Below are 26268 nucleotides of genomic sequence, written 5' to 3'. Positions count from 1 at the left end.
ATGTAGTTTAGGGCAGGGCCTTTTGAATTTGTTGGCATAGAGCTCCTCCCTTCCCAAACTACATTTTCCATAGTTCCATGGTGTTCCTAGCAAACATTGCTCCCTCTTTTCCCCCACTCCTAATGCCAAGACTCCATTAATTTAGAGAAAAGACAAGACAAGGCACTTAGGCAATCTTTTTGGCTTTGCTTTGCTTCCTTGCTCTGAAAGGGAAACTGACTTTGGGAGCCTTCCTAGATTTACAAAACAAAAACAAAAAAGTATGGGGTAGGAATCAATTCAAAAAAATTTGGCACGGATATTGCCTTGTAAGTACAAAATTTAACACATTTGATCCGAATTACAAAGCAAATAAAAATGCACACTTTTAGCTCTTAAATTAGAAGCATCATAAACCTCATGACTTCTCACTATCTGAGGACTTGTATGCCAGAAATGGGAAAAAATCTTTGTTAGTGTAATAAATGTAATGCACCCAAACCTCCAATCCAATATCTTATCTCCACTTCGCCCAGTGAACCAGGTTACTGATATGTTTTTGCAGCATTGCTTGTAATGTGGAGTACAAAAGCAATTGTTTGAAAGCTGTTGTAAGACTAGAAGAAATAGACTAGCCTAGAAAAAAGAATCTAGATCATACAGTAATTTCAGCATATCAGGAAGTTTACATAGAAGGAAAAAATATTTTATTTTTGATTCTATAAATTGGGAAAGAGTGCCACTGCCAGGAAACCTAGGCATGTAGGTTCCAGCTGAACCTCACATTCCATGCCAGTGTATCTGTAATTCTCTGCCTTTACCAAAATACAGAATAGAATGAAATCATCATAAAACAACTATGCTCCTTCCATGTTTAAAAATTATGCTTCACCTCAAATACCCATAAGGTTCTAGGAAATTGTCACAATATGATTTCTATGAAGTGAAGAGGTATGTTAGAGTGTAATCCTAAAAAGTGATTTGCCCAAGTGAGTCTGTGATAAAGCCCCCTAAAAAAACTTTTAAAAACCCACCCAAAACATTATCTCTACCACATGCGCTCCATTCTTATTGATAATGTCCATTTACAGATGCAAAATAGCGAGTGAAAAAATGCTTTCCCATCCTTGAACTTGTTTCCATTTCCCTACTTAACTGTGAGGATGTTTACTTCTAAAGTTTTGAAGGAGATATGAATAATTAGAGGAAATCAATTGGTGTGGAATAAGGTGAGACAAAATGGGAATAGTTTTTAACTGCTCCAGGTTGACTCTGACTGAGAGTGAATCTATTCTAGTTTTCTCAGTGAAATGTATTAAGTGGAGGTTTGCCATTGCCACCTTTCGAGACGGTCATATAATCCAGTTCAAGCAAATAATCTAGATTTTATATGGCAGTGTGGAAGGGGCCTGTGACTTGCCCAAGGTCACCCAGTGGGTGAATCATGATTTGAATCATGGCTTCAAGGAAGCTTAGTCCAATACTCAGACTCCTACACTGGCTCTCCAAAATGGGAGAAATGACCCTGAAATGTTACCCATCCTCTTCCCTAAGAAGTAAAAACGAGGGAACAATACTTTCATCACTGTCGCCTACTCCATAATACTTTTTCTCTATCTTCACTCTTCTCCTGAGAGGCAATAGTCTTACAATTTACACATGAGAAATGGAGGTGGAGATAAAACTACTTTCACAGACCCTAACAAGAGGACTATGCAGCACTGACTCTACCATTAGAGGAAGGCAATTGCAAGCATTATAGAGAGGATCTTTTCCCAATCTTTGTGATGAGGAGAAGGCAAGTGAAGCATTCCAGATATTTAAAAGACAAGTTGGAAATGGAAGTGGAGAACTAGGCAAACCATCACAGCATTGTTATTATATAGAGGTATAAAACTGGATACTTTAAAACTTAATCTTTGAGAATAAAAACCTGCATTGTTTATAGGGATATTAAACATAATTTAGAACTTGAAACAACAAAGTATGAACTTTTCCTAACATCCAGTCTTGGAAAGTAAAATCAAGGCTGCTGTCTTCTGTCCACATTTACTTGGGAATAACCAATGCTAAAATCAGTGAGATTTATTCATGACTTAACCTACAAATAGTTAACCCCCACTGTTAAAGCTTTAAAGCATACGTCTAAAAATATTTCATTAAAAGTGGTTATTCTTTGGAATGTCTATCTTTAGCATCTATTGAATACATGGGTATTCAGTTGGTGTTAAGAAAATAAATCACCTTCCCCCTGCTCCTTGCCCCCCACTCTTCAGTTTCTGGTCTTCTAGCACAGTATTTCTTAAACTCTGGACTTCAACTCTTAGAAACTCCATACAGCTTACCAGCTGTTGTGGAAGTTGAAGCCCAAAACATTTGGGGGAGCACAGTTTGAGAAACTCTGTTCTAGAGCATAAGCAGGATGAGAAGGGGAATGTTGTTTTCTACCAGGGACCTCTTCACACTTACCTTTTTTTTTTAGTGGTGTAACATGGGTTTTTTTGGGGTTGTTGTGAGTTTTCTGAGCTGTATGGCCATGTTCATACAAAACTCACAGCAACCAACTGATTCCAGCCATGAAAGCCTTTGACAACACAGGGTTTTTCTTCTTTAGCTGATGGCTCCCATCACACCCTTGAGAACTACTACCAGGGTGGCTTGGCGCTGAACCACCGCCACCACTGAAAAAATAGTGGTGGCAGACAACAGCAGAATCTCTGTCTTTCCATTAGGAAAGATTGGTCAAGACACCATAAACAGGCTTTCTTGTGTAACTATGCAGGGGAGAAGCCATGATGGAGGGGGCACAGGGTGACAGGTCCCCATGCCCCCTGAGTGAGCGCTGCTGGGATACGGTAAGACAGCATCATTCTGGTGGTAAGTGTTGATGAAGTCGCTAGTGAGAAGATGTGTGTGTGGGAGGGGGTGTCTGCTCTAAAGCAGTTTAACATAAAGAGTTAGTGGTTATGAACACACAGAAGGCTTCTATCCATACAGTTATCAGGGTTCTTTTGGCGAAAGACTACCTCCCAGCCATATAGATTGGTCATTAGTCTTATGCACACTTATATTGGATGAGCTCTAACCTTTAGAAATCCACCAAATGTAGCAATTTGTTCAAAGAGCTTATCTTGTCTCTTGCTTCAACCATAAGTGTGATTCCTTCATCCATTTGCACTACACAGTAACAGCACTGATTCCCAATAACCGCCATGGTTGCATACCGGAAAACCTTTGAATTTGTACTTTTTTGAGGTAGTAAAACTCTGTAGCTAAGAATTCTAAATATCCACTCCCAGCAAGCAAATCCCAAGATTTCATAGGATGCTGGCACTGCAATTAAAAGGGGAATCACCAAACCATAACTGTGTAGTTTGAAATGAAAATGTAGAAGAGTCCTGTGATTGCTACACAGAGGTAGACCACTGCTGGAGTTTCGACATCTTGAAAGGGACAGTCCTTCCTCCAGTTCTCTCTGTATCATTTTTAAATATCCATAAATAGTGCTAATACATTCTCTCTGAGGGTCAGGTCAAGCACGTTACACCATGCATTTGTGTATGTGTGTGTAGGGCTGGTCACCTCCGGAAGGGAAAGTGGGTAAGACATTGAAGCCATTACTCTTAGTGGATGTAAATCATCAGCGGGGTCCTAAAGCTTCTGAAAGCATTACAGAGCTGAGATAAAATAGTCAGGATAGTTTTGCTGACAGACAGTAAGAAGAGAAAAAATTCATAAAAGGAGTGACATGCATTTGTACTGGACTCTCTTTGCCCCAGAGCTTTGACATTTTATTTTTTGGACTTTATAGCTTCCCAAATCTCTCATTTAGCTTGGCCAAGTGGCCATACCCAACCAGCTGGAGTCCAAAATATTGATCAGGCATAAAGATTTAGTTTTATTCATATTGAAGACTGAACTGTTTCTTTCTCAGTTTGTTCAATGATTAAAAAATGATGGGCCACAAATCTGACTAGAGGGACTGCCTTGTTTCCCTATAGTGGTTCTTGTTTGCTTTGAGGAATTTTATAAAGAGGCTAGAAATAATCACATAGTAGACACACCTTTGTTAAAATATGTGCTTATAGAAGACAATGAGAACAGCGCAATAACCCAGGATTTAAGCAATATCCTTGCTATAATATCAGAACAACAAAATGTATGATAACATACAAACTGAGAGAAAATCTAGCAAATGAAATTTACAGAACAGGGTGGGTTTGTGTTATTGTTGAAAAAAATACTATAAAGCAGTTTAGGAATCTAGCAATTAGCTTATTTGTAAAATAGCCTAATATCTTTTGTCTGTGTATATATATAAAAAATAAGCACAAAAAAGGCAAAACCAAAACCCCAAAGCTTTAAATCATGGCTTTAGATGGACAAGATTGTTCAGTGTTGCTGCTTCTTTCTCTCTCTCTTTTGCTCTCTGTACATGAAAATAGTTCATAGAAACCACAGTGTTTTCCAAGTCTCTTTCCAAAGATGGGTCAGTTCTGTGCTTCATCATGAGAAGATTTTTTTTTTCATAAGCTGGGACTGGTGATTTCATCAAAAGGTATGCAAATCCCAACAAAGGAATTGTAAAGGAAACTTCATTTCAAAAATAAAAATGTTTTTTTCACTTACATGGAAAAAATAAAATTTCAAAAATGAACATATTTAAGTGAAAACCCCCAAAGTCAAAGCTGTGAAATAGCCAGTGAAGAGAAGAAAAGAAGTGGCTTGGAAAGCTGCATAATGCCCTTCCCAGAAACTGGTCTTTGTGGAAGGAGGTGGAGAATAATGAAGAAAAGAAATTTGCAGTCTCTTTTTGATTACACATGTGTATTTTTTTTTTTACTCTTCTGTATCTGGAAAAGAGAGAGAGAAAGAGAGAGAGAAAGTTGTCAGTGTTCCTCATCTACTGCCCAAGAAGAAGTGAAAATTGAATAAAAATATAGTCTCTAGCAATATAATGCTCTCCAACATATTAAAGTAAATTCATTATTTAAGTGCCTGTCTTTAACTAGCCTTGCCCAAGGGTTTAGGGGGATATAAGAAAGCTCACATGAACCCCAATGTTTGCCAGAATAAAATGGAATTTAAATATATTTAGAAGAAAAATCTGAAGGGGAGGAAAACTCTGAAAACGACCAAGTGGAGAACAATCATACAGACAGTCCTTGAGTTACAAACACCCAACTCACATATGTCTCCTAGTAACAAATGGGGGTCAAATAATAGGAAGTGAGAGGAAATCTACCCTAGGAAAGAGTTATCATGGAGGAAAGGTGTCACAACCGAAGCTTTATCACCAATCCTTGTTTCCGCAACAACCCAAAATTTTCAAAATCTAATTGTCACAGGGACCGAGAGTGAGGTGAAATCTTCTGAACAGCAGCACAGGCAAGAAAACAAACACCGCAAGAGTGTTAACCCTTCCTTATGCTATCCAAATCTTTTAAAACATGTCTGGAGTTACACTTACAAAATGTACCTGTTTCGTCTTACATGCAAATTCAGCTTAAGAGGAAACTTTCAGTGTGCTGTCCACCCAGACACTATAAAAAATAAAACTGCGATGTGCTTCTCTCTATGTCTGAGCGAACTGCGGGTGTCTTTCTTGAGAAGCTTGAGATACTCAGCAAATGAGGCTATTACTGGTTTTAAACATCAAAAAAGGATATTTATTTATACAAAGTCCTTGCAGACTTGGCACAGTTCATCAAAGTTGCAAACAAACAGTCAATAGATAAAGCATAGAGATGGGTTTTCCCTTCCTCCAAAAAGTAAAAGGAATTCTGGAATCCCTCACCTTAACCCTGAGCTCCAATGGTCAGAAAAAAGCAGGTTTTTTTCCCTATCTATTGCTCAAAGTTAGCTTTGGAGGCAAATGCTCAATACTATCTATCTAACTCAATAGTTCTTTCTCAATAAACTCAATACTTTCTCAATAGCTTTTCTATTAATATATCTATAATTTCTCTATATAGCTCAATACACAATATACTATCTATATTAAGTTATACACAACATAAAATGTATAGTTTAATACTCAATATATAATGTATATTAACTTAATGTATATATAGTTTTTGCAATGGTTTTCCCAGAGCTACCTGCCTAACCATCAGCACGTCTGAAGTCTTTTTTCTAAACTGAAAAGGCAGGGGAGATTCCAAAATGGATATCTCTTCCCTGGGAGAAAAGGTGGTCCCTAGACCCAAAAAGATACCTTTCTGAACCAATAGCTGCAAAGGAGGCCTGCAGACTGGCTTTGCAGACTCTGATACTATTAACTTTCAGGGCTCTTGCAAAGCTGCAGCAGCCCTGGGAGAAAATGCAAGAGGGAGCAACCTCAAGCAACAGCAACCTAAAGCAAATCAGGCTCCTGGGAGATGGAACATTAAGAACTTATCTTGTCCATAACCACTGTACTCAGTGACAACAAAATGCTTACAACCCTCCAGAGGACAGAATTGGACAGAGTTGCAAATAACAAATGACCTCCAATGTATTTGTTTTCTCCCCAGTATCAATATTTAACTGGTAGGCACAATTCCATCCTCCTTAGGCCCAGCAGACGAACAAAGGCCCCCATCTATCCCAACTACCTCTGCTATGGCTTCTAAGGGAGAGAACAGTGGCCAACATTTGCTGAACTTAATCCCTCCCTCTATTTCCAATTTCCTTTCCTTGTTTGCATCTTTTTAAGGTTGTGAGACTGAAGACAAAGAGAAGAGGAGGAGGAGGAGGAGGAGGAGGAGGAGGAGGAGGAGGAGGAGGAGGAGGAGGAGGAGGAGGAGGAGGAAAGTGATAATGATAAACTCAGGATAGGAAAAGAGATGAAATCGGGGTTATTGAAGTATTTTCAGGCTATATGGCCATGTTCTAGAAGCAGTCTCTCCTGACGTTTTGCCTGCATCTATGGCAAGCATCCTCAGAGGTTGTGACATCTCAGAGGATGCTTGCCATATATTCAGAAGAAATATCAGGAGAGAATGCTTCTAGAACATGGCCATATAGCCCCAAAGAACCTACAACAGCTCAATGATTCCAGCCATGAAAGCCTTCGACAATATAGAGATGAAATCTTTTGAATTTTCATTATTAGTCACTCTCTCATTCACTCAACCCATCCTTTGGCATAAATCTATCCATGAGTGCTTCACACAGTGAATCAGATTGAATGGACTGAGTCTACAAAAACTTATGCTAAAAAGATTTTCCTCATTATAAGTCTACAAGGTTGCCATGTAAACCTGAAGTGTTAGCTAATTTTGAAATATTGTAAATTAAGCAAATTTTTGTTTTACATACAGCAACCATGTTAGGGTGGATAAAATTAGCCATCCGAAATACTGGGAAGTGAGACAGAAAATTTACAGTAAAATTAATTAATAAGTTTTCATTAATTAATTACAGTGGAGGATTTTTTTATATAGGTCTTGATATAAAAATAGAAAGACCATTCCCACATTGGCAGCCCACCCGTTTTCATGTGATAAAACATTATGTAACCAAATATTATGTGGCAAAATGGCCAGTTACTATATCCTGAAAATGGACAATTTACCAGTGATTATAATTTGATAGTTATGCATGATTTTTTTTTTCCACAGGAAGACTTACCAAACCTGCTTTTCAGGCACAAAAATATCTGATTGAATTGCTCCTATGTTTGGGCTTTTCCAGTAAGGAAGACAATAATAACAGTATTTATCCCAAGTCATGTTCCTTTTTTTAAATCAAAGCCATGGCTTAATTCACTAAACCTGAAATCCCAAATGCATTTACAAATGTTTGCTGACTTTCTTATAACATGTAAATAATGGCACTGTTAATTGTGTGGGCAGTTTTTTGCTGAGATGAAGAAATATCAGTGAAGAAAGTATCAAATGTATTGTCAAAAGCTTTCAATGTTTACAGTCTCAGACTCTTTTTATACATGAGGAAGTCTGTAATATATTTTGTAGCCACGAGAGGGAAACATAGCCTATGACATGCATGTTGAAGTGGCTATTAAGTGACAATGATATTTTACATAGGCTCTACAGGCCAATAGATACTCCAACACAGACATCAGAAGAGCTGCAAGACCAAGAACAAGCCACGAGAGTAAAAACAAAGATCCACCCAGAGGAAATGCGCTCTTGCCATACATCAAGGGAACCACTGACCGGATAGGGAAGCTGATGAAGAAACACAACCTACAAATTATCTACAGACCTACTAGGAAAATCCAACAAATACTACGTCCAGCAAAGGGCAAGAGGGATCTTCTCACCTCTGCAGGAGTCTACCATATACCATGCAGCTGTGGACAAGTCTACATAGGGACCACCAAACGCAGCATTGCCCAAACATAAATCAAGGAACATGAAAGGCACTGCAGACCAATTCAACCGGAGAAGTCTGCCATAGTAGAGCACCTGAAGAACCAACCTGGACACAGCATATTATTTGAGAACACAGAAATGCTAGACCTCTCTAACAACAACCAGGTCAGATGACACAGAGAAGCCATTGAAATCCACATGCATGTGAAGGAGGAGACCATGAAAATGAACATAATCTGGCTTCCAGTATTTTTTTTAAAAAACCTCCAAAATCAGGACAGTAAATAAAGAAAAACATAAAAACAAAACAGGCGTATTCCAGAGAAGAAACAATCAGAGCCAGCTAACACCTCCCAACAGGCAGGAAGCAACCAGGCTTTGAAGCTGCAAGGCCATTCAATGCTAATTAAGCTGGCCAACTGCAACATTCACACTTGCCTCCAACAGACAAGAGTTCTTTCTCCTACCTTGGCCATTCCACAGATACATAAACCTCACTTGCCTAATTTCCAACGGACCTCTCAAAATCTGAGGTTGCCTGCCATAGATCTGGGCAAAACATCGGGAGAGAATACTTCTGGAACATGGCCACACAGCCTGGAAAATTCACAGCAACCCAATGGTATTCTAGTTCATCCTTTCTAAGATTTTACTAGTATTATATTGGAACATTTTTCTAAATGGATAGTCTGTTCATTGCTCATGTCAAGTTTCTCGTGTGGTAGATCAGTCTTTTCCCCCAATTTCCATGATTTTTAAAGCCCTAATATAAATTCACTTTTACATTTCACATATACCCCAATAATACCCCAATAAATACATTTTCTCTTATAAGATACATTTTTGAACATTCCAATATGTATTCTCCTTAAAATATGCATTTTGTATGCATTCTTGACCTGATAATTTTATCATCCAATTTATAGAATTCAAAAACGTTGTTGCTCACGTAATCCACAATGCGTACACTTGATCTACTTAGTCTTGATCAGTTCTAGACATATGGACATTATTCATCAATGTTCTCTAAAAGACTGGATGAGTAATAGTCATACTATGGGGTCTGTTCAGCTATTCAGGCTGTTTGCCTACAGCATGAGTTTTCTGCTATGGATCTCATGTTTTGTGTGTGTGCGTGCTTTCAAGTAATCTGTCTACTTATAGTAACTCAATACATTTCACAGTGCTTTCTTAGGTAAGAGACACTCAAAGCTGATTTTACCAGCTCCTTCCTCTGAGGTATCACATACAGCAACTTGTATTCATTAGCAGTCTCCCATCCAAGTACTATCCAGGGCTTAGCTTCCAAGATCAGACAGGATCTAGTGCATTTAGGGTATTTAGAAATGACTCCCAGAATGGAACATAAACATTATAGAAGGAATGTAAGAGTTATTTAATGGTAAAACCCTAATCCTTACCCAAACCCTTACCCTAAACCTTACCCTACCCCAAACCCTAACCCTAAACCTTACCCTAACCCTAAACATTATCCTAACCCTCCCCTCCTTTCTCTCTGGACCACGTGGTCCTTTCCCTTATTCACAACCGCTGTTGTGGAATGTGCGTAATTCTTGGAGCTTTCGGACCCAACAGTCATACTATCACCAGCACAGGGAACCATTTCAAAGATATCTGAAACTGAACTAATACGTTTTTATACCTGTGTATGCTGAACACATGAAAGTCATGAGTAAACCAAATATTTTATTTCCATCAAAGTCTACTTCATTTCTGTCTCTTGAGTGCATGATATGAAACAAGTTGTTTTATGGGAAAATCCTTTTCTTGGCACTGATAAAAACACATCTAAAACTCTGCTGTTTTTATGCACTGGCAAATCTCAGTTTTCCTGACAGATCAGAGAACGAACAACTGAAACAATTGCCTAGCATTTCCTTGTATATTATAAGAGGAGATTCTGCTCTAAAGGAGTTTTTTTGGTTCTTCTCTAAAAGGTTATATTCTCTAATATTAAGAAATGCATTAAAAACTATTTCTTTGATTTGCTTAGAGATTTTGTGAGACTTATCAGTATTTTACTAACTTAAACACTTGTAGAAAGCTATTTTGAGGTTTAGCTGAGTACCCAACCTATCTGCCATGCAGTTAGCATGAGAAGCAGATGAAAGTCTTGGACTTCCTCTAAAGAGCTGGGAAAACAGGCCCTCGGACAAGATGTGGCATGTGATCATCTGCTATACATTTTACAAATAGTTGTGGAAATCTCTAAAGTGTGATAATGCTGCAGTCATGATGCTGTTTAACCTTCCCTAAATATTCAAATCAAAGATCTTCTGGGGAGGCCCTGGTCTCGGTCCTGCCTTCTTCATAGGTTCAGTTGGTGGGAATGAGAGATAGGGCCTTCTCAGTGGTGCCCCCTCGGCTATGGAATGCCCTCCATAGGGACATTAGATTGGCCCCCACCCTCTTAACATTTTGTAAAAAAGGTAAAACCTGGCTTTGTGAGCAAGCTTTCTCAAATGCAGTGTAGCAGATAATTTCTTGACCTCGGAACGGCTGGACAATTGCGATCGGATAATGATTTTGGAAATGAGTTGCGGAGGATTTATGTTTTATTGATTTTACTGTTCATTGAATTTTTATGGATATGATATGCTTTTAACTGTTTTTATATTATTGTGGCATCAAATTGTGCTGTTTTGTAAACCTCCCTGAGTCTCCCTCGGGCTGAGAAGGGCAGTCTAGAAATATAGGAAATAAATAAATAAATATTTTTCATGCAATGTTCTCCATGCAATAATATATGGGTCAACTGGTTTCTTAGCCGATCACTAGCAGAAGGCTGCTAGTCTCACCAGTTTTATTTATTTATTTATTTATTTACTTTACTTTACTTTACTTGTATACCGCCGTTTCTCAGCCTAACTGGCGACTCAACGAGGTTTACAACAAGATAATCAACAACAATATACAATTTAAAACCATAAAAGCACAATATACAATATCAACACAACAATAACAACACAATGCATCTCTTATTATTGTTATTCCATACTACCAGACTGATTTGGCATGACAGTCAGCTCAAAAGTCCCAGCCAAGCATGCCAGCACAGTGGAAAATCATAACCTCAAATGGAGAAAAAGAGAGAAAGCCTTTGGGGCTGAAGGAGCCCATCTATTATTTCCAGGGGCAGGAGAAAAAGAAAAAGAACTAGGATCCAGACATATTTCTAAAGTTCTTCAAGTTCTACTGTCTCAACCTGAACTATCACTACGGTCCAAAAAAAACTATGACACAAAATCTCACCAATCCTAAAGCCCATGTCAAACTGATGGAATAATGAAGACAATTCCCATTCCTAGTGCCAGCATCCAACATCTTTAGGAGTAGCCCAACAGTTATCATCTTGGCAAGTCTCACCTATGCTGAAATCTGCTCTGAGTTCTTATCTCATATGTCTTTTGGGATTCCACAGCTGCAACAACAGGCAGGTAGGAATTTTTCATTTTTCTGGAAATCCTATGAAATGGCTCTATATGAAACATTTGCATTTAATTACAGTGATGGTGGATCACATCTATCTGCTTAAAGAGTTCTGTTCCTCTTGAACATGTCAATTAAGTAATTAATTCTTATATGCCAGATATCAAAGGAAGTTATTTTTAGTAATTCAAAAAGTGGGAAAAGCTTCAAAGGCTCTGGAAGACAGCAAAAGTGAAGTTCATGAGGCTCATAGGTATGCTTTCCATACTTCTGATTTACAAGTAGTATTATTCCACAGTAGTATTTGCAAGTAGTATTGTTCCACCATTTGTGGAACAAGGGCCAAACTTGAAATAATACCATTCAGGCAATTAACAGTTATGTAAAATGACTTAAGTTTATAGCAGTCAGGATGGCAACCCAGGTTAGGACAAATGTGGGAGCAGAGACAATTTATATTTTACCTTGTCTGGTTCCAGTTTGGATCAAGGCCCTCACTTATTTGCATTAGGTGTAAAGTTCCAATTGAACTCCATGGAAGGAAAGCTCCCATGGGGTTCAATTGGAATTTCACACCTACTGCAACTAGGTGTATGGACTGGGGCTATGCTGAGGGTAAGGAGTTTAAGTGACCTTCATTCTCCATGGATCCTAATTCATATTTTTCTCCTTCTTCCTTTCATTGCTAATCAGGTGGACTGTTGTCGCACCTCAGAATAGGTTCACCTTGCTGAAAACACCAAACTGCACACAGCCAGAAGTCTTTATGGCTTATTAAAAAGTAAAAGATAAAAAGTTCTTAAAAGCAAAAGTAATGTTCCAAAAGATCAATACAAAATAACTCTTTAAAGCATAATCCAAAAAGACACCAGCAAAGCAAAATCCTATGAGAACATGACTGAGTCCTGAAACCATGAACACAAGAACTGCAAGATCATCCAGACAAGCAAAGTGCAAGCTTCTTGGTTAAACAAAAAGTTGCTCTGACAAAGGTTTGGTCCCAAAAACACAGCTTAATACTCTTTGCAAAACACGAAGGCATTTCTTTGGCCTCTGATCTCCTTGTTAGCTATTCTCACACTCCTTCGAACTCTGAATTCCAAACGGTCAGCTCGATCTAAGGTTCCTGTTTCGTCAAGGTCAGTTTGTTTGTTAAGTGTTTTCCAGTTTGCCTACCTGCTCATTATCAGGCTGAGAACTGTCCTCCTTTTCTGAGTCAATTTGCATCTGCACCTGGCTAGTTTCAGTATCAACAAACCCATCTCTTGCTGTGGGAAACTGAACTTCCACACCCTGTTCCTCACTGACTATAACAGGGACATTTTGAACCAGATTGTGATCCTGAATCCCATCATCCTCATCAGAGGCGCTCTGTGGTTCCAGCTGAGTCACAACAACTGTGTCATACCTACTTTGACCTTGCCACATTCACACCCCCCTAAGAGTGTTATACAGAAAGATTCTGAACTAATTCCTCTTCATTTTCTTGCCTGTGTATCATATACTTGCTCATTTATCTCATTGTCAAACCTTGCTCCTATCGCTTCCCTTAACTTTTTGCACAGATGAAGAAAAAGAAGAAAAAACTATTTCTTTCCCTCTGATTTCTTAAACTCATTTCCCTGATCTTTGCTCTCTGACTTCTTATCGTCTTTTAATTCACCTGGAAGTCGGAAATCATACACACAAGAAGGATCTTCAATCTGTGAAGTACTTATAAAATCCCTCCAACCTAATTAGAACATTCAAGCTGAGGCTGAAGTACACAGCAGGAATGACAAAATATTTTGGCTCACATTGGCCTAAACTACTCCAGTTTTTCCAATGTGCTAGTAATAAATCACCATCCTTTTTAACATTTGGGGGGTGCCTTATTAAAGTTTTGTCAGTGTTAGTTTCTCAATTTGTCATTCATTGGAGCTTAGCTCCCTCCACGGGATGAATAAACATTAAATCCCTGTCAACTGGAAGCCTATTAACTGTGATGCACATAGTATATAAAGCTATACTCATAAACACTATCACATAATGCGCATTCTAACTAGCTCTTCCTATATTGCAGCAACTGATTCATACATACTCCTGTACTTGCAATTATATTTACCAGCATCTGACAAAATATGTAGGCATTTTCTAGCTACTCCAAGAAATTCTATGACATGGCTCCATTGGAAGTTGACCACAGAATCATGCTTGAGGGCCTAGCAATGCCTACAGAGATGCCCTGGAGAACCTAGCAATGCCAATAAATGAGTCCTTTCCAGGAATTTCCAAGGTCATCCAGCATGAGTCTAGAGCAGGGGTCCTCAAACTAAGGCCCGGGGGCCGAATGTGGCCCTCCAAGGTCATTTTCCCGGCCCTCGCTCAGTGTCAACCTAAGTCTGAAACGACTTGAAAGCACAACAACAACAACAATCCTATCTCATCAGCCAAATGTAGGCCCACACTTCCCATTGAAATACTAATAATTTTATTGTTTTTAAGTGTTTTTGCACTACAAATAAGATATGTGCAGTGTGCATAGGAATTCATTCATGTTTTTTCAAATTATAATCCGGCCCTCCAACAGTTTGAGGGACTGTGACCTGGCCCTCTATTTAAAAAGTTTGAGAACCCCTGGTCTAGAGTATAGTAGAAGGCTTTCATGGCCGGAATCACTGGATTGTTGTAGATTTTTCGGGCTATATGGCCATGTTCTAAAGGCATTGCCTCTAGATTGCCTCTAGTCATATAGCTCGAAAAGCTACAACAACCCAGTCTATAGTATAGTATAGTATAGTATAGTATAGTATAGTATAGTATAGTATAGTATACTATACTATACTATACTATACTATACTATACTATACTATAGACTGGGTTGTTGTAGGTTTTTCGAGCTATACTTCAACCAGAAAGCATCCATTCAACATTTTTTACTATTGCCTGCTGTTTTGTGCATTCACACACAAAGTTCTGGAACGTATCCCCTGTGGATATGGTGATTGTAGCTTTTATAGAAATAAGTTTTATAGAAATATGTGTACATGTGGTGTTTTTGCAGTGTATATGTATTTAAATTATTCTGTAACCTGCCTTGATTCATGAGGAGAGACTGGTAAGTGTTGTTGTTGTTGTATCGTAGTGGATAATTGACTTCGAATTTCAATCCAAGTTGCTGTTAATAACTCCTAAGCAGTTTGTAGCCTCAATACACTGCTTCTACCTACATATGCCCCCACTAGGAATTAGATCTAGCAAGATGGCCAGTTTCATAAATACCCAAACAAACATTAAATGCCAATAGTGTTCCCTCTAAAAAGATGCTGAACTGTTTGTTAAACTAGATTCCAGGTGAATGCAGGGATGGTATTCCTGTTTGAACTTTTACAAAACTAAATTTCTTAATGAATAAGGTAGCTTTAGGGACTTAAAATAGCTGCATGGTAGAATGATGAATATAATGGACTCTAGAAATAAATGATGTAATCATCCCCAGATAGTAGAAGTTCAACAAATAAAGTGTTATGCATTCAAAGGGATTAATGTTGTGTATCGGTTCATTAAAAAAATGTTTTTCCATGTGGGCAACTAATTTAGTGAATGATGATACCAAAGTGAGAGACCAGAGGCAGCAAAAACATTTGATTCAAAAATGTTGAGTACTTTTTAGATTAACACATATTCTAGCTAAAAGTGACTTCTCATTAAATTCTACCATTACTTCATTTAGTTATATTATGAGCCATTAACTTTTGCAATCATAACATCAATAAGAAGAGGGTAGAGCACTGGGCGATTGGAGAAAACAGAAGGGATGGGATTTGCCTGCTTCATGTCTTCCAAAACCAGAAATATACAGGGTGAGTGAAGCCACCATTACAACAATGCCAGCTTATCATTCTGACAGCTGGAGCCTCAGACAAGACACATAGGCAATCCCAAACAAGATTGCTAATCCAGAATGCTAGGATCCATAATCCAGTAGACAATGTATCTTTACAAAGGCTTTCCCAATTTAGGGGAAAGCTGGGTACCAGGAGAGCAATGATATAAGGGTCACGACTAGCCCCCCCCCCCCCCCATTGGCATGCGCCGGTCTGTGGAAGGCTTGGTGGGAGGTGGCATGGCATATCCCTACCTGTTCTGTAATGTGTGTGAGAGAGTCAGTGAGAATGTGTCCATGTTTGTGTAATCCCAAAGGATCATTACACTGAGTATTAAAAAGTTGTAAATGATACTTGTGGGTAAATATGAAGCACTTGATTTTCATTGTATGCCAGTTCCAGGTCTATCAGTCATTCATGATTTTGACAACAAATTTACCCCTTCAAGGCCTGCTTAGACAAGGACTTACCATTCTGTACTTGCTGTTTCTGCTGTCCTGCTGTTGGATTGGACTCTGACTCCTTTTCCACCTGAGTGATATTTTTCCCTTGAGAAGCTTCGTGTTTGTTATCACCAGTTTGATGAGTCCCATTTACATTGCTTTTATTGGCTTCTGTGCTCTTACTCCCACTTGAATTTCCTTCCTTACTCTTGTCAGTTTTGGTAGCAGAGCTTTCTTCAGCTTGTTTTTTCCCTTCTCTTTCTTCTGGTTTCTTCTCATCTGAACCCTGCTGAGCATTTTCCTCTGTTTCTTTTTTTGTTTTTTCTTCTGCATCCTCAGCGAAAGCAAAGACAACATAGATGGAAGGAAAAAATCATTAGTGGGAACTTTCATCTCATTTTTATGTCCCAATCTTGGCCTTTCAAAATGATAATATGTGACACTGAGAGTCACTTATTACCCAATTCTTACTAGTCTAGAACTGAATCAGACTGCTCTGTCCTCATCACATTGTATATATGTAAAATGAATGAACATTGAATGCTGCATGTCACCTGTATTGCAATATGCAATTGTTAGATAGAATTTTGTTAAGTCCTGTGCATGGAGAATGTAATTCTTCTAATTTTCATGGATTCAAATTAGAAGAAAAGAAAAGTCCACCAAACCTTTAGGAAAATCTAAAGGTTTGACAATAGAATAGATTGCCTGATGGTTTGAAGTTGGACCCTCCTTTCTTTATTAATTTTTAAACATAGGTGGGGTGTCCATCTTTCAGATCTGCCATAACGTATCCTAGATCGCTCTTGCAGTCTCTTCAAATTTAATTTTTTCATTCTACCTGGCTGCTGTGAGATACTGTTATAGTGAGAAGAGATGTAGCTAAACTAAAAACAGTCAAAGGAAATAATGCAAAGTCAGACTAAATCATTTGTCAAAGGCTTTCATGGTCAGAATCACTGGGTTGTTGTAGGTTTTTTCAGGCTGTATGGCCACGTTCTAGAGGCCATGTCCTCTAGAACATGGCCATACAGCCCGAAAAAACCTACAACAACCCAGATTAAATCATATCAGGACCTCAGGGGATACCCATCAATAGAACCAGAACCAAGTTTACGCTCCAACTATAGATGCAAAGGGATAAGAAATTGAATGATTCTATGATGGAGCCCAAAAGGAAAGTAAGAAGGAAGCTATGAGTTTACCAGTTGTCAAACTCAAGATGTGGGAGAGCTAAACAACTTGCATACATAATGTTGTGAGCTCACACGTTATTACCTTTGGTTGCTTGTGCTTTCCACTTTTCTCGGTTTTGTTGCACCAGCTCAGTCCACGTGGTTTTAAAGCATTTGAAGTCCACAGTGAGGATGGAACAGTTGAGTGAGGCACTTCCTTCGGATCCAGTGCTCTTGACACTTGATCGTTTAACTTCTGAGGGGCTAATGCTATTCAGACTGAGATTGCAGAACAGAACAAGAATTAACACTATGGCAGTTGCTAATATTACTACTACCACTAAAATAGTTGTGGCTGCATAGACACCATTATACCACCAGATTTTCCATTTTATTCCCCCTCTAATCCAGCAGAAAATAGCTACAAGTTCTTTATATTTTATGTACAAAACTGTACTAAAGAAAATAATAGAATATAGAATAGAATATAGAATATATAGAATATATATAGAATAATAGAATATAGAATATATATAGAATATATAGAATATTTTATATATTCTATTATAGAATATTTGAGGTAATTTCTAATGTTCTAATGCTTTCACTCTTTGTTGAGTAAATCATTCCTGTTTAAAAGCATTTCTTTTGAATTAACACATTGGGTTTAAATGGAATGACATAATTGAACATAAATTACATTGATAGAAGTTTTAGTTCACAAATTTAAAGTCCCTTCTTTTGGCAAGTATATTATGATACATATCATATGGAGGCTATTACCCCTCATATCCATTAACAGTTGTTGTTAGTGTTGATATTTTCTTGCCCATGCAATTCAAAGCACTGCACTTTTTTCCCTTACATGTCAGTAAAATATATTTCATTTTATTCATTCTAACAATTGTTCTTGCAAGGAATGACATGTCTGGGTTTTCCTTTATTTGATGACAAGGTTGTTTTGCTCTCCAAAGTAATTACATCATCAACCACACTGACTAGACAGACAAAAGTTCTAAGGAGCCCCTGGGATAAGTCATGGATAGTTTACATTTCTATGCCCTTGGGCACCAAATTTTAGCCACTAGGGTCCCCTCTGCACAGCTGAATAAAATCACACATTATCTGCTATGAACTGGTATATATGGCAGCATAGACTTAGATAACCCAGTTCAAAGCAGATATTGTGAGATTCTCTGCCTTGATGTTTTGGATTATATGGCTGTCTGGAAGGGCTCTAGGTTGCAACCCAGACTTAATCATGATTAGATTAGACATACTGAATTCAATGAGACAAGGAAACATGGCTAACTTAGGCCATGTCTACACAGCCAAAACAGACTAGACTCACCACACAACTGCTTCAGGAAGTGCAACACCCACCATTAACTCGTGTCTACAGAAGATGGGGTTTATTTTGGATCCTCCTGACACCTCCAGATGGATCATGTAGTTTCAAAGGTGTGGACAGCTTGACCAGGCTGGATCCAAACCAATCTGCAGTCCACAGTACTAGCAATGTTCCCATCACTACAGTCCACCAGTAAGCAGCTCTTTCCTAGAGACTTGCTGGTGACATTACATTTCTGGTGATATCATTTCTGATACTGAACCAAGTGACCAGAAATGTAACATTACCTTTAAGCCTCTGTGAGACAACAGCATGCTGATGGTTGTACCAATGGCCAAAGAGCTCCAGGGGTACTACTAGGGCTGCAATGCAGATGTTCCAGGGCTCTTTGCATTGAATCTATCCAGTAGAGTAGATATAGCCTTAAATAGAACTGCATTCAGATCCTATCGGTTGAGTACATTAACAAACTCTTTTCAGATAGGAAAGTTGAGCACCCCCTGCAAAATGTATCCCCTATACAGACCTGGAACGCCTAAACCCTGTCATGCCAGAGTGAGAGGCTTCTTCAATGAGAGGTGTTACAATCTTCTCTGTCATGTCAGACAGCACAGTGAAGGTGGGCTCCACAATAAAATCAATAAAACCTAGAAGAGAGAGAGAAAAGAAGCAAATGGAGGAAGATCAGCTATATCAAAATCTAAATAGTTATCAAAATGCAAGAACAAATGCATGCAACAAATACGTGCAGCAAGTATATGACTAGACCAGAGAGGATATGCATCTAGTCAACAAGATGTTACCATCTAATTGTTAGGTAATTCCTTTAAAAAGGAAAATCAAACGTTACAAACATGGCAGATGGGATTCCGCTTGTTTTGTGCCATTTTTCTGCAAATCTGAGCCAAACTCTTAATAAAACTGGTTATGGCCCAGCTTCGAAAATGAAACTGATGGCCGCAGCATAATAATGAAGCTATAATAAGATATCATAAACATGCAAAATGAAGCAGAACATTAATTCCCTTGAACTTTCTCATTCTATACTTCACATTTGATTTATCAGCAAGAGTAATCAAATGTAGTTTTGGGTGTTTTCTGTACATCTAATTTGATATTCAGTGATTGGGACATACTCAATGAATAATGTAATAATAAAAATTAGCTAGTAGGAAGTGTTTAATATCAAAAGTAATATCTTGTAGTAGTTGGCACATATTTCAAACCAGTAAAATTGAAATATTATTAACAGTTTGTAGAGCAAATTAACCAAATTGAGTACTGGGTTACATGAGTTATCTAGAGAAGCACCATCATTAAAGTATTTGTCAAATGTAATTATGAGTTTACATAATCCACTTAGGTAATGCAGTTCGCATAGGGCATTGGCCCTAATCCCAATTGGCTAAAACTACATCAAAATTTAAAGTATTCAGAGTAACATTTTAGACCAGGAATAAGACTTGAGAACTTCACCTCTCGACTATCATCACCATTAGCTAAACTGGCTAAACTGGCTAGGGTTGTTGGGAGTTGTAGTCCAATAGAATCTGGAAGGCTGTGCAATTCAAATCTTTGTTTTAGACTCAGCTGCCTAAATATTTATTTATTTACAATATTTATAGCCCGCCTTTCTTAGCCATACGGTGACTCAAGGCGGGTTACAGATTGGCACAATTTGATGTCAGGCATTCATAAAAGTGCCATTAAAAACAATCAACATTACAATATAAAATATAATTAAAACCCATGAAAGCATATAATCATCGGTGTCATCTTGTTACATACAACAAATACACTCAACAGATTACTGATGATCCATGTCATAATGATTTTTCCCATTCTTCTCTCCTTTTCACAAACAAACTCAAATGACAGGCATATATCTGAGGTTTTCACTCGGCAGATAATGAGGGCTTTTTATATGTTGCATGGTTAGCTCTATAGCTATAGGGTTTTCGTTTTTTTTTTAGAAAAGCCAGTTTCTGAATAAATTCAGTATATGACTGGAAATAGGTATATTCGTGAGAAAAGTTGCCTTGCCTTCAGCAAGCTGCCAATTGTACAATTAATCTGTTGTTGTGTGACTTCAAGTAATTTCTTACTTATGGCAATGCTAAGACAACCCTATCATTGGGTTTTCTTGGCAAGGCTTGTTCATAAATCGTTTACCTTTGCTTTCCTTTGACAGAATGGGTTTCCATGGTCAAGAAGGGATTTGGAGTCTGGTCTCCAGAGTCATAATCCGGTGCTCAAACCAACACGCCAAATCCTAATTTATTGCTACTTAATGTAAATAACAATCCAATATTGCACATACATAGTCAGTTTGGAATTAGTATCATTGGGTATGGCTCAGATATCCTGCCAAATGCATTCAGACATATGTGTTTATTTATTTATTTATTTATTTATGATTTGAACTTATATGCCGCCACTCCCCTGGGGCTCGGAGCGGCTTACAAGAATAGCTAAAATCTAACAAAATTTAAAAGCAATTTAAAACAACTTAAAAACAGCGATATCAAACATTAAAAGCCTGTCGAACCAGGTATGTCTTACATGCCCTGCGGAAAGCTGGTAAGTCCCGCAAGGCATGGACTTCAGGTGGCAGAGTATTCCAGAGTGATGGTGCCACTGCTGTGAAGGCTCTGCGTCTGGTTGCTGTTAGACGCAAGGTCTTGACACTGGGGACTTCCAATAGATCTTGGTCCTCAGAACGGAGGGATCTCTGGGGTTGGTAGGGGGTGAGGTGGTCCTTCACCCACTTGTTATCCCACGGCTACCAGGTTCATTACATTTTGACTCATAAAGCTTTCAATTTGTTAACTCAGCAAAAAGGCTGAGATGTTCCACAAAAATAGCAAATCCAATCTTGTTTGCTTTATGAGACATGTCAATTTTTGACTAAAGCCAGAACACTACAACACAAAGGAATGGCAGTCTAGAAAATGATAAATGGACCGAAGTATATCCTTTTCTTCTATGAATTCTCCTCTAAGAAACTATTCCATTATATAAATGTTTGAATTTCTGGTTTGATTATAATCAAAATGGAATAAATAAACCATCCATTTCTTCATGTCAGTATGGGAAATGAGTGACTCTCCAGATTGTGATAAACCCTGAAACTAGTTATAGTCCAATGACTTCTGAAGAAACATGTGGCTTGAAGAAAAAGGTAAAGGAGAAGGAGGAGACCACTAATATTATTGGCAGCTCAAAAAGTGAAAATTGAGAGTATAAAGCATCCAGAACACATTTTTATTCAAAAGAAATGCAAAGGCCTGTTAGTCAATTCATAGTGGATTCAAGCATCTCCATCTGATCATTAACGTTTGCCCAGTATGTTCTGAAATAGTGGGCTTCCTTCCTATAATCAAAGGGCAAAAAATGAAGAAAAAAACACCACTATACTAATCACCAGAAGGAGGCATAGATGACAACAACAAGCCGTCTCCAATCAAACAAGACTCCTACAGCTTCAGACAGAAGGAGAAGATTTTACATCTTGCAGGGCTCCTGTTGAGCAACAGAAAATTCTTGGCATGGTATTCTACTGCAATTTGGCCTAACTGATGAAAAAGCAGATATCAGCTCTGGATTCATGGTGAAATATTTAGAAAAGCTGGTATTTAAAAATAGGCTCTGACATTTAAATTGCTTCATTTCACCAGGCACACAATTCTAAAGATGTATTAACTCTCCATCATTGAACACAGTTCATTGTAATTACAAAACATAAGGCTCATTGGATATGCTTCATTTTTTCTTGTGTGTGTGCATTCCTTTCTAATATAATTTGTATTTATTTTCAGTATATTGTTCTAATTACAAAAATATTAGAAATGGAAAAGAAGATAGGTAATGTGATCTTCTTGGGTAGAGGCAACTCCACCTTGTGTTCTGAATAATGTTGCAAAATTCTTTCCAACAATTGTTGTGCAACCTGAATCCTTTGTCAGTTCAATGTACTTTATTCAATTTACAAAGCTAGTCATTGTTATTTTTAGATTTTACAAGTAGACAGTTAATGGTTCCCCATGTTTTAAAAAAAGTATTTGCATCCTGATTCTGTAGCCATCTGGACAGTTTGTCCATTTCAGAGAGTTCCATGAGCTTCTTTTCCCATCCTTCCACAGTCGGCATTGTCTGTTGTCTGCAATATTTTGCAAATAATATCCTGGCTGCTGATATCATGTATTAAAAATTTAACTCATATTCTTTTGAAATTTATTTATGAATGAGACCTGAAAGAAAGGTTTTGCATTATTTTGTGTATTGTTGTCCAAAACTTTTTAGTTTATGGACATAGCTACCATATATGGTAAAAGGAGCCAACCACTGCATTACATTTCCAGAAAATCTTTTTTTTTTATCTTAGGGAGCCCCAGGTGGCACAGTGGGTTAAACCACTGAGCTGCTAAACTTGTTGACCGAAAGGTAGCAGGTTCAAATCCGGAGAGCGACGTGAGCTTCTGCTGTCAGCCCCAGCTTCTGCCAACCTAGTAGTTCAAAAACTTGCAAATGTGAGTAGATCAAAAGTACCTCTTTGACTGGAAGGTAACGGTGCTCCATGCAGTCACGCTGGCCACATGACCTTGGAGGTGTCTATGGACAATGCCAACTCTTCGGCTTAGAAATGGAGATGAGCACCTCCCCCCAGAGTCAAACATAACTGGACATAATGCCAGGGGAAAACCTTTACCTTTTACTAGATTTTACCTAGTTGTTCTGGCATCATATACCAATGATACATTATCTTATAAAAAATCTAATGGAACTTATAGTTGCGGGTGAATTTTATCCGCCTTTTCCACATGTGTTCACATGTACTCATTTCAATATTATGTCCAATGTTTTGTGCCCATTTTGTGCCTATTTAATCATGTGGTCTTTTACTTGATCTTCCTCTGTGTCATTTTTTTAGTAATACTTTGTAGATTCTAGCAATCAGTTTGTCTTTTCTTTGCAATTGTAGATCTAATTCTGTATCTACTTCTTGGATACCCACTTTTGATCATCTTGCCATCTCTGATGAATTTGAAAATATTGGAACCAGGAGATCGAGTTCCCATCCCTTTGGAATTCCGATAGGGATTTTATTATTTTATTGTTATTTTATTATTTCTTATTATTGCATGTTTTCATGTCAGCCAGGGTGTATATTTATAATTTGTGGAATGCTTCCTGCAGTGATGTCCAATTTGGGATTTTTGAAATATATTTGGAATGCTGTTTAAGTTACATTCTAAAAAGATTATTTCTTACCATACATTTTTTAAAATTAGTGTCATTTTTTCTTTTCTGTATATTATAGACGTGCTACCCAAATTTCAGATCATATCCTTCCAGCATTAGTGGATTTTTGTTTTCTAAGTTGATCCACTCTTTAACCCAAGATAGCGCTGCTGCTTTGTAATATAGAATCTCCCTTTCTCTTTTGCAAGCTATAAATACTTTAATTTTTTGTGGTTTTTTCTCATTCCAGATAAACTTTAAGATGTCAGTGTTACAATGTTTAAAGTAGTTGCCATTTTATGATTTTAAGTACAGATTCAAGAAGTTTTCCCATCATTAGGACCATATTATCCTCAAAAAGTCTGATTTTAAATGCTTCTTGTTTAACAATACCTGGAATTTATTCAGAATCTCAAATTTTATTGGCCAAAATGTCTATTGTTAAGATAAAGAGTAGGGGAATGAGTGGACTTCCCTCTGAATTGGAAAATACCCTGAATGTTCTCCATTGATTTGTATTGCTGCTCTTTGGTTGGAGTACATACTCTTTACTCCATTGAGGAATTTGTCACCGCAATTTATAATTTTTAAGGTCTTCTCCATGAATTTCCAATGGATATTATTGGATGCTTTTTCTGCATCTATGGAGAATTAGACCCATACTGATTGCTCCGCAATCTGGCTGGAAGTCCGAAAACGTTAAATGTATATGCACACACATAGGCACATTCACATAGGCTGGACACTTAAATCCAGTTCTCTGCAATTTATACACCATATTTTTTTTCTTTTCAAAATGTATAAATTTTGCATCCCATAGCAGATTTTCATTTCCTGAAACAATTACTTTGCCCACTATTCTGCATTAGACTTTTCTATCAGAAAATGGAGTGCAAAGTAGTGGAAAAAAATTATAAAACCGTTAACAGACTAAAAAGTGTGGTTGAAAGAAGAGGAGGTATTTTATAGGTCCCATACTTATAATATTTCCCATAATTTGCAATATTTATTCACTCACTATAGGTGACTTGTAGTCTGTGATCTATATTGCTACAAGACTTATTGTAAGAAAATGAATCCACTGCATATCACTAGGGCTGGATCCAGACAGGCTTTTATCCCTGCATTTTAAAAATGTGGATTTTCCTGGGGGCCTGTCCACGCTTTCTGGGTTGGGTGTCCAGACCTTCTCTCAGGACTAGCCCGAGTGAACATCTGGAGGCCCTGTCCCCCCCTTCCCCAAGATCCCTGCCCCTTTTGAAAAGTAAACAAAAAAAAAAAACCTTAGCCGGCCTGCAGTATATTCGCAGAGCAGCTCTCCTGGCACATACAAATGATGCGCCAGGAGAATGGGGGGGGGGATTTCCCTCCTCTCCGCCCCTCCGCTCTCCTGGAGCATCACTTGTATGCACCAGGAGAGCTGCTCCGCGTGTATACTGAAGGCCGGATAAGGTTTTTTTTTACTTTTCCAAGGAACCTGGAGGCTTGGGGGAGGGGAGTGGGTATTCCCACAGTTTACCAGGCTTATTTAGCCCAGTAAACTGTGGGAATGTAGTAGTGGCTTTATCTCGCGCCTTCCAAGAAAGTGCAGAATAAACCCACTATCTAATTAATTCGCTACAAACCAGGACTATCCAGAACACTGTCTGAACAGGCCTTCCTTTATTGCAGTAGATACCACAATAAACGTACTGTCTGGATGGGCCCTAGGAAACTGCTACCAGTTGCATAAGGAGAACTGGAATGGAGTACTTTCCTATTACCTTTTTACATCATCACTGGAGGAAAATATACCTTATTTTTTGTGCACAGGCAGGGAAAATGTAATAGTTCTTGATTTAATTGCAGGGCCACTATACACAGCCATTAGAAAATTGCCCACTGAACACTCAAATGAACATTTTATAGCATTAGTGCATGGGATTTACAGAACAAATGTGGCATTTAAGGATAGTGAGTTGCATTAAATGCTCACAAATTAAGTAAAATATTAAACGTTACAGTACTGTATAAATCAGTCTTTAGTACTGATTGAATGCTTGGCTTGTTTTCCATAATTATCTTTGCTGACAGTGTAATTCACCATTAATTCTCAAGTGCACTGAATAAAGGTACTTTGATTAAAGATGAAAAGATGTCTGAAGTTCTGGCCAGAAAAATAAGTTCAAGGAGTACATTTTCCTCCTTCATGACTACATTGGGCTACTTTCTGAGAAGTCAATTTAATCAGCCTTCATGCTAGCTTCTCAAGATCTGAGATCCTTTTAAAAGCAGGAATTAAACTGTAACAGTATCTATGCACAATTTGGTTGTACTACTGAATTGTGCCCTAACCCGATATGCTATCTGACTATTCCTAAATTCTTGTAGACATTTGACCTTTGTAAGAACATCCAGATTTGCCTCAAAACCATTCAAGTAACACCCAATAAAAATTCAATT

At 38.0% G+C, this 26268-nt stretch overlaps 1 protein-coding gene across 7 annotated transcripts in view; it reads right to left on the bottom strand.

The window, feature by feature from the left end:
* The window catches only part of PDE1C (phosphodiesterase 1C), a 389107-nt gene that overhangs the window by 13392 nt on the left and 349447 nt on the right, over positions 1-26268 (bottom strand). For 6 of the 7 annotated variants that reach the window (XR_009631756.2, XM_060781641.2, XM_060781642.2 and 3 more), the window contains 3 exons: positions 19112-19232; positions 17338-17513; positions 16087-16386 (listed from right to left, as the gene is read on the bottom strand). Coding sequence is in view for 6 of the 7 variants with exons in the window: in XM_060781641.2 (XP_060637624.2) it covers positions 16087-16386; positions 17338-17513; positions 19112-19232 (597 nt within the window). In the remaining variant the exon portion in view is untranslated. Of the gene's footprint in view, positions 1-3748; positions 4833-16086; positions 16387-17337; positions 17514-19111; positions 19233-26268 lie in introns of those variants that run through there. The other variant, XM_060781645.2, reaches the window with a different exon arrangement.

This window comes from Anolis sagrei, chromosome 6 (assembly GCF_037176765.1).
Source record: "Anolis sagrei isolate rAnoSag1 chromosome 6, rAnoSag1.mat, whole genome shotgun sequence".
NCBI lineage: Eukaryota > Metazoa > Chordata > Lepidosauria > Squamata > Dactyloidae > Anolis > Anolis sagrei.
Note: the sequence above shows the minus strand (reverse complement) of the source record. Positions and strands in the feature narration are given on the sequence as shown.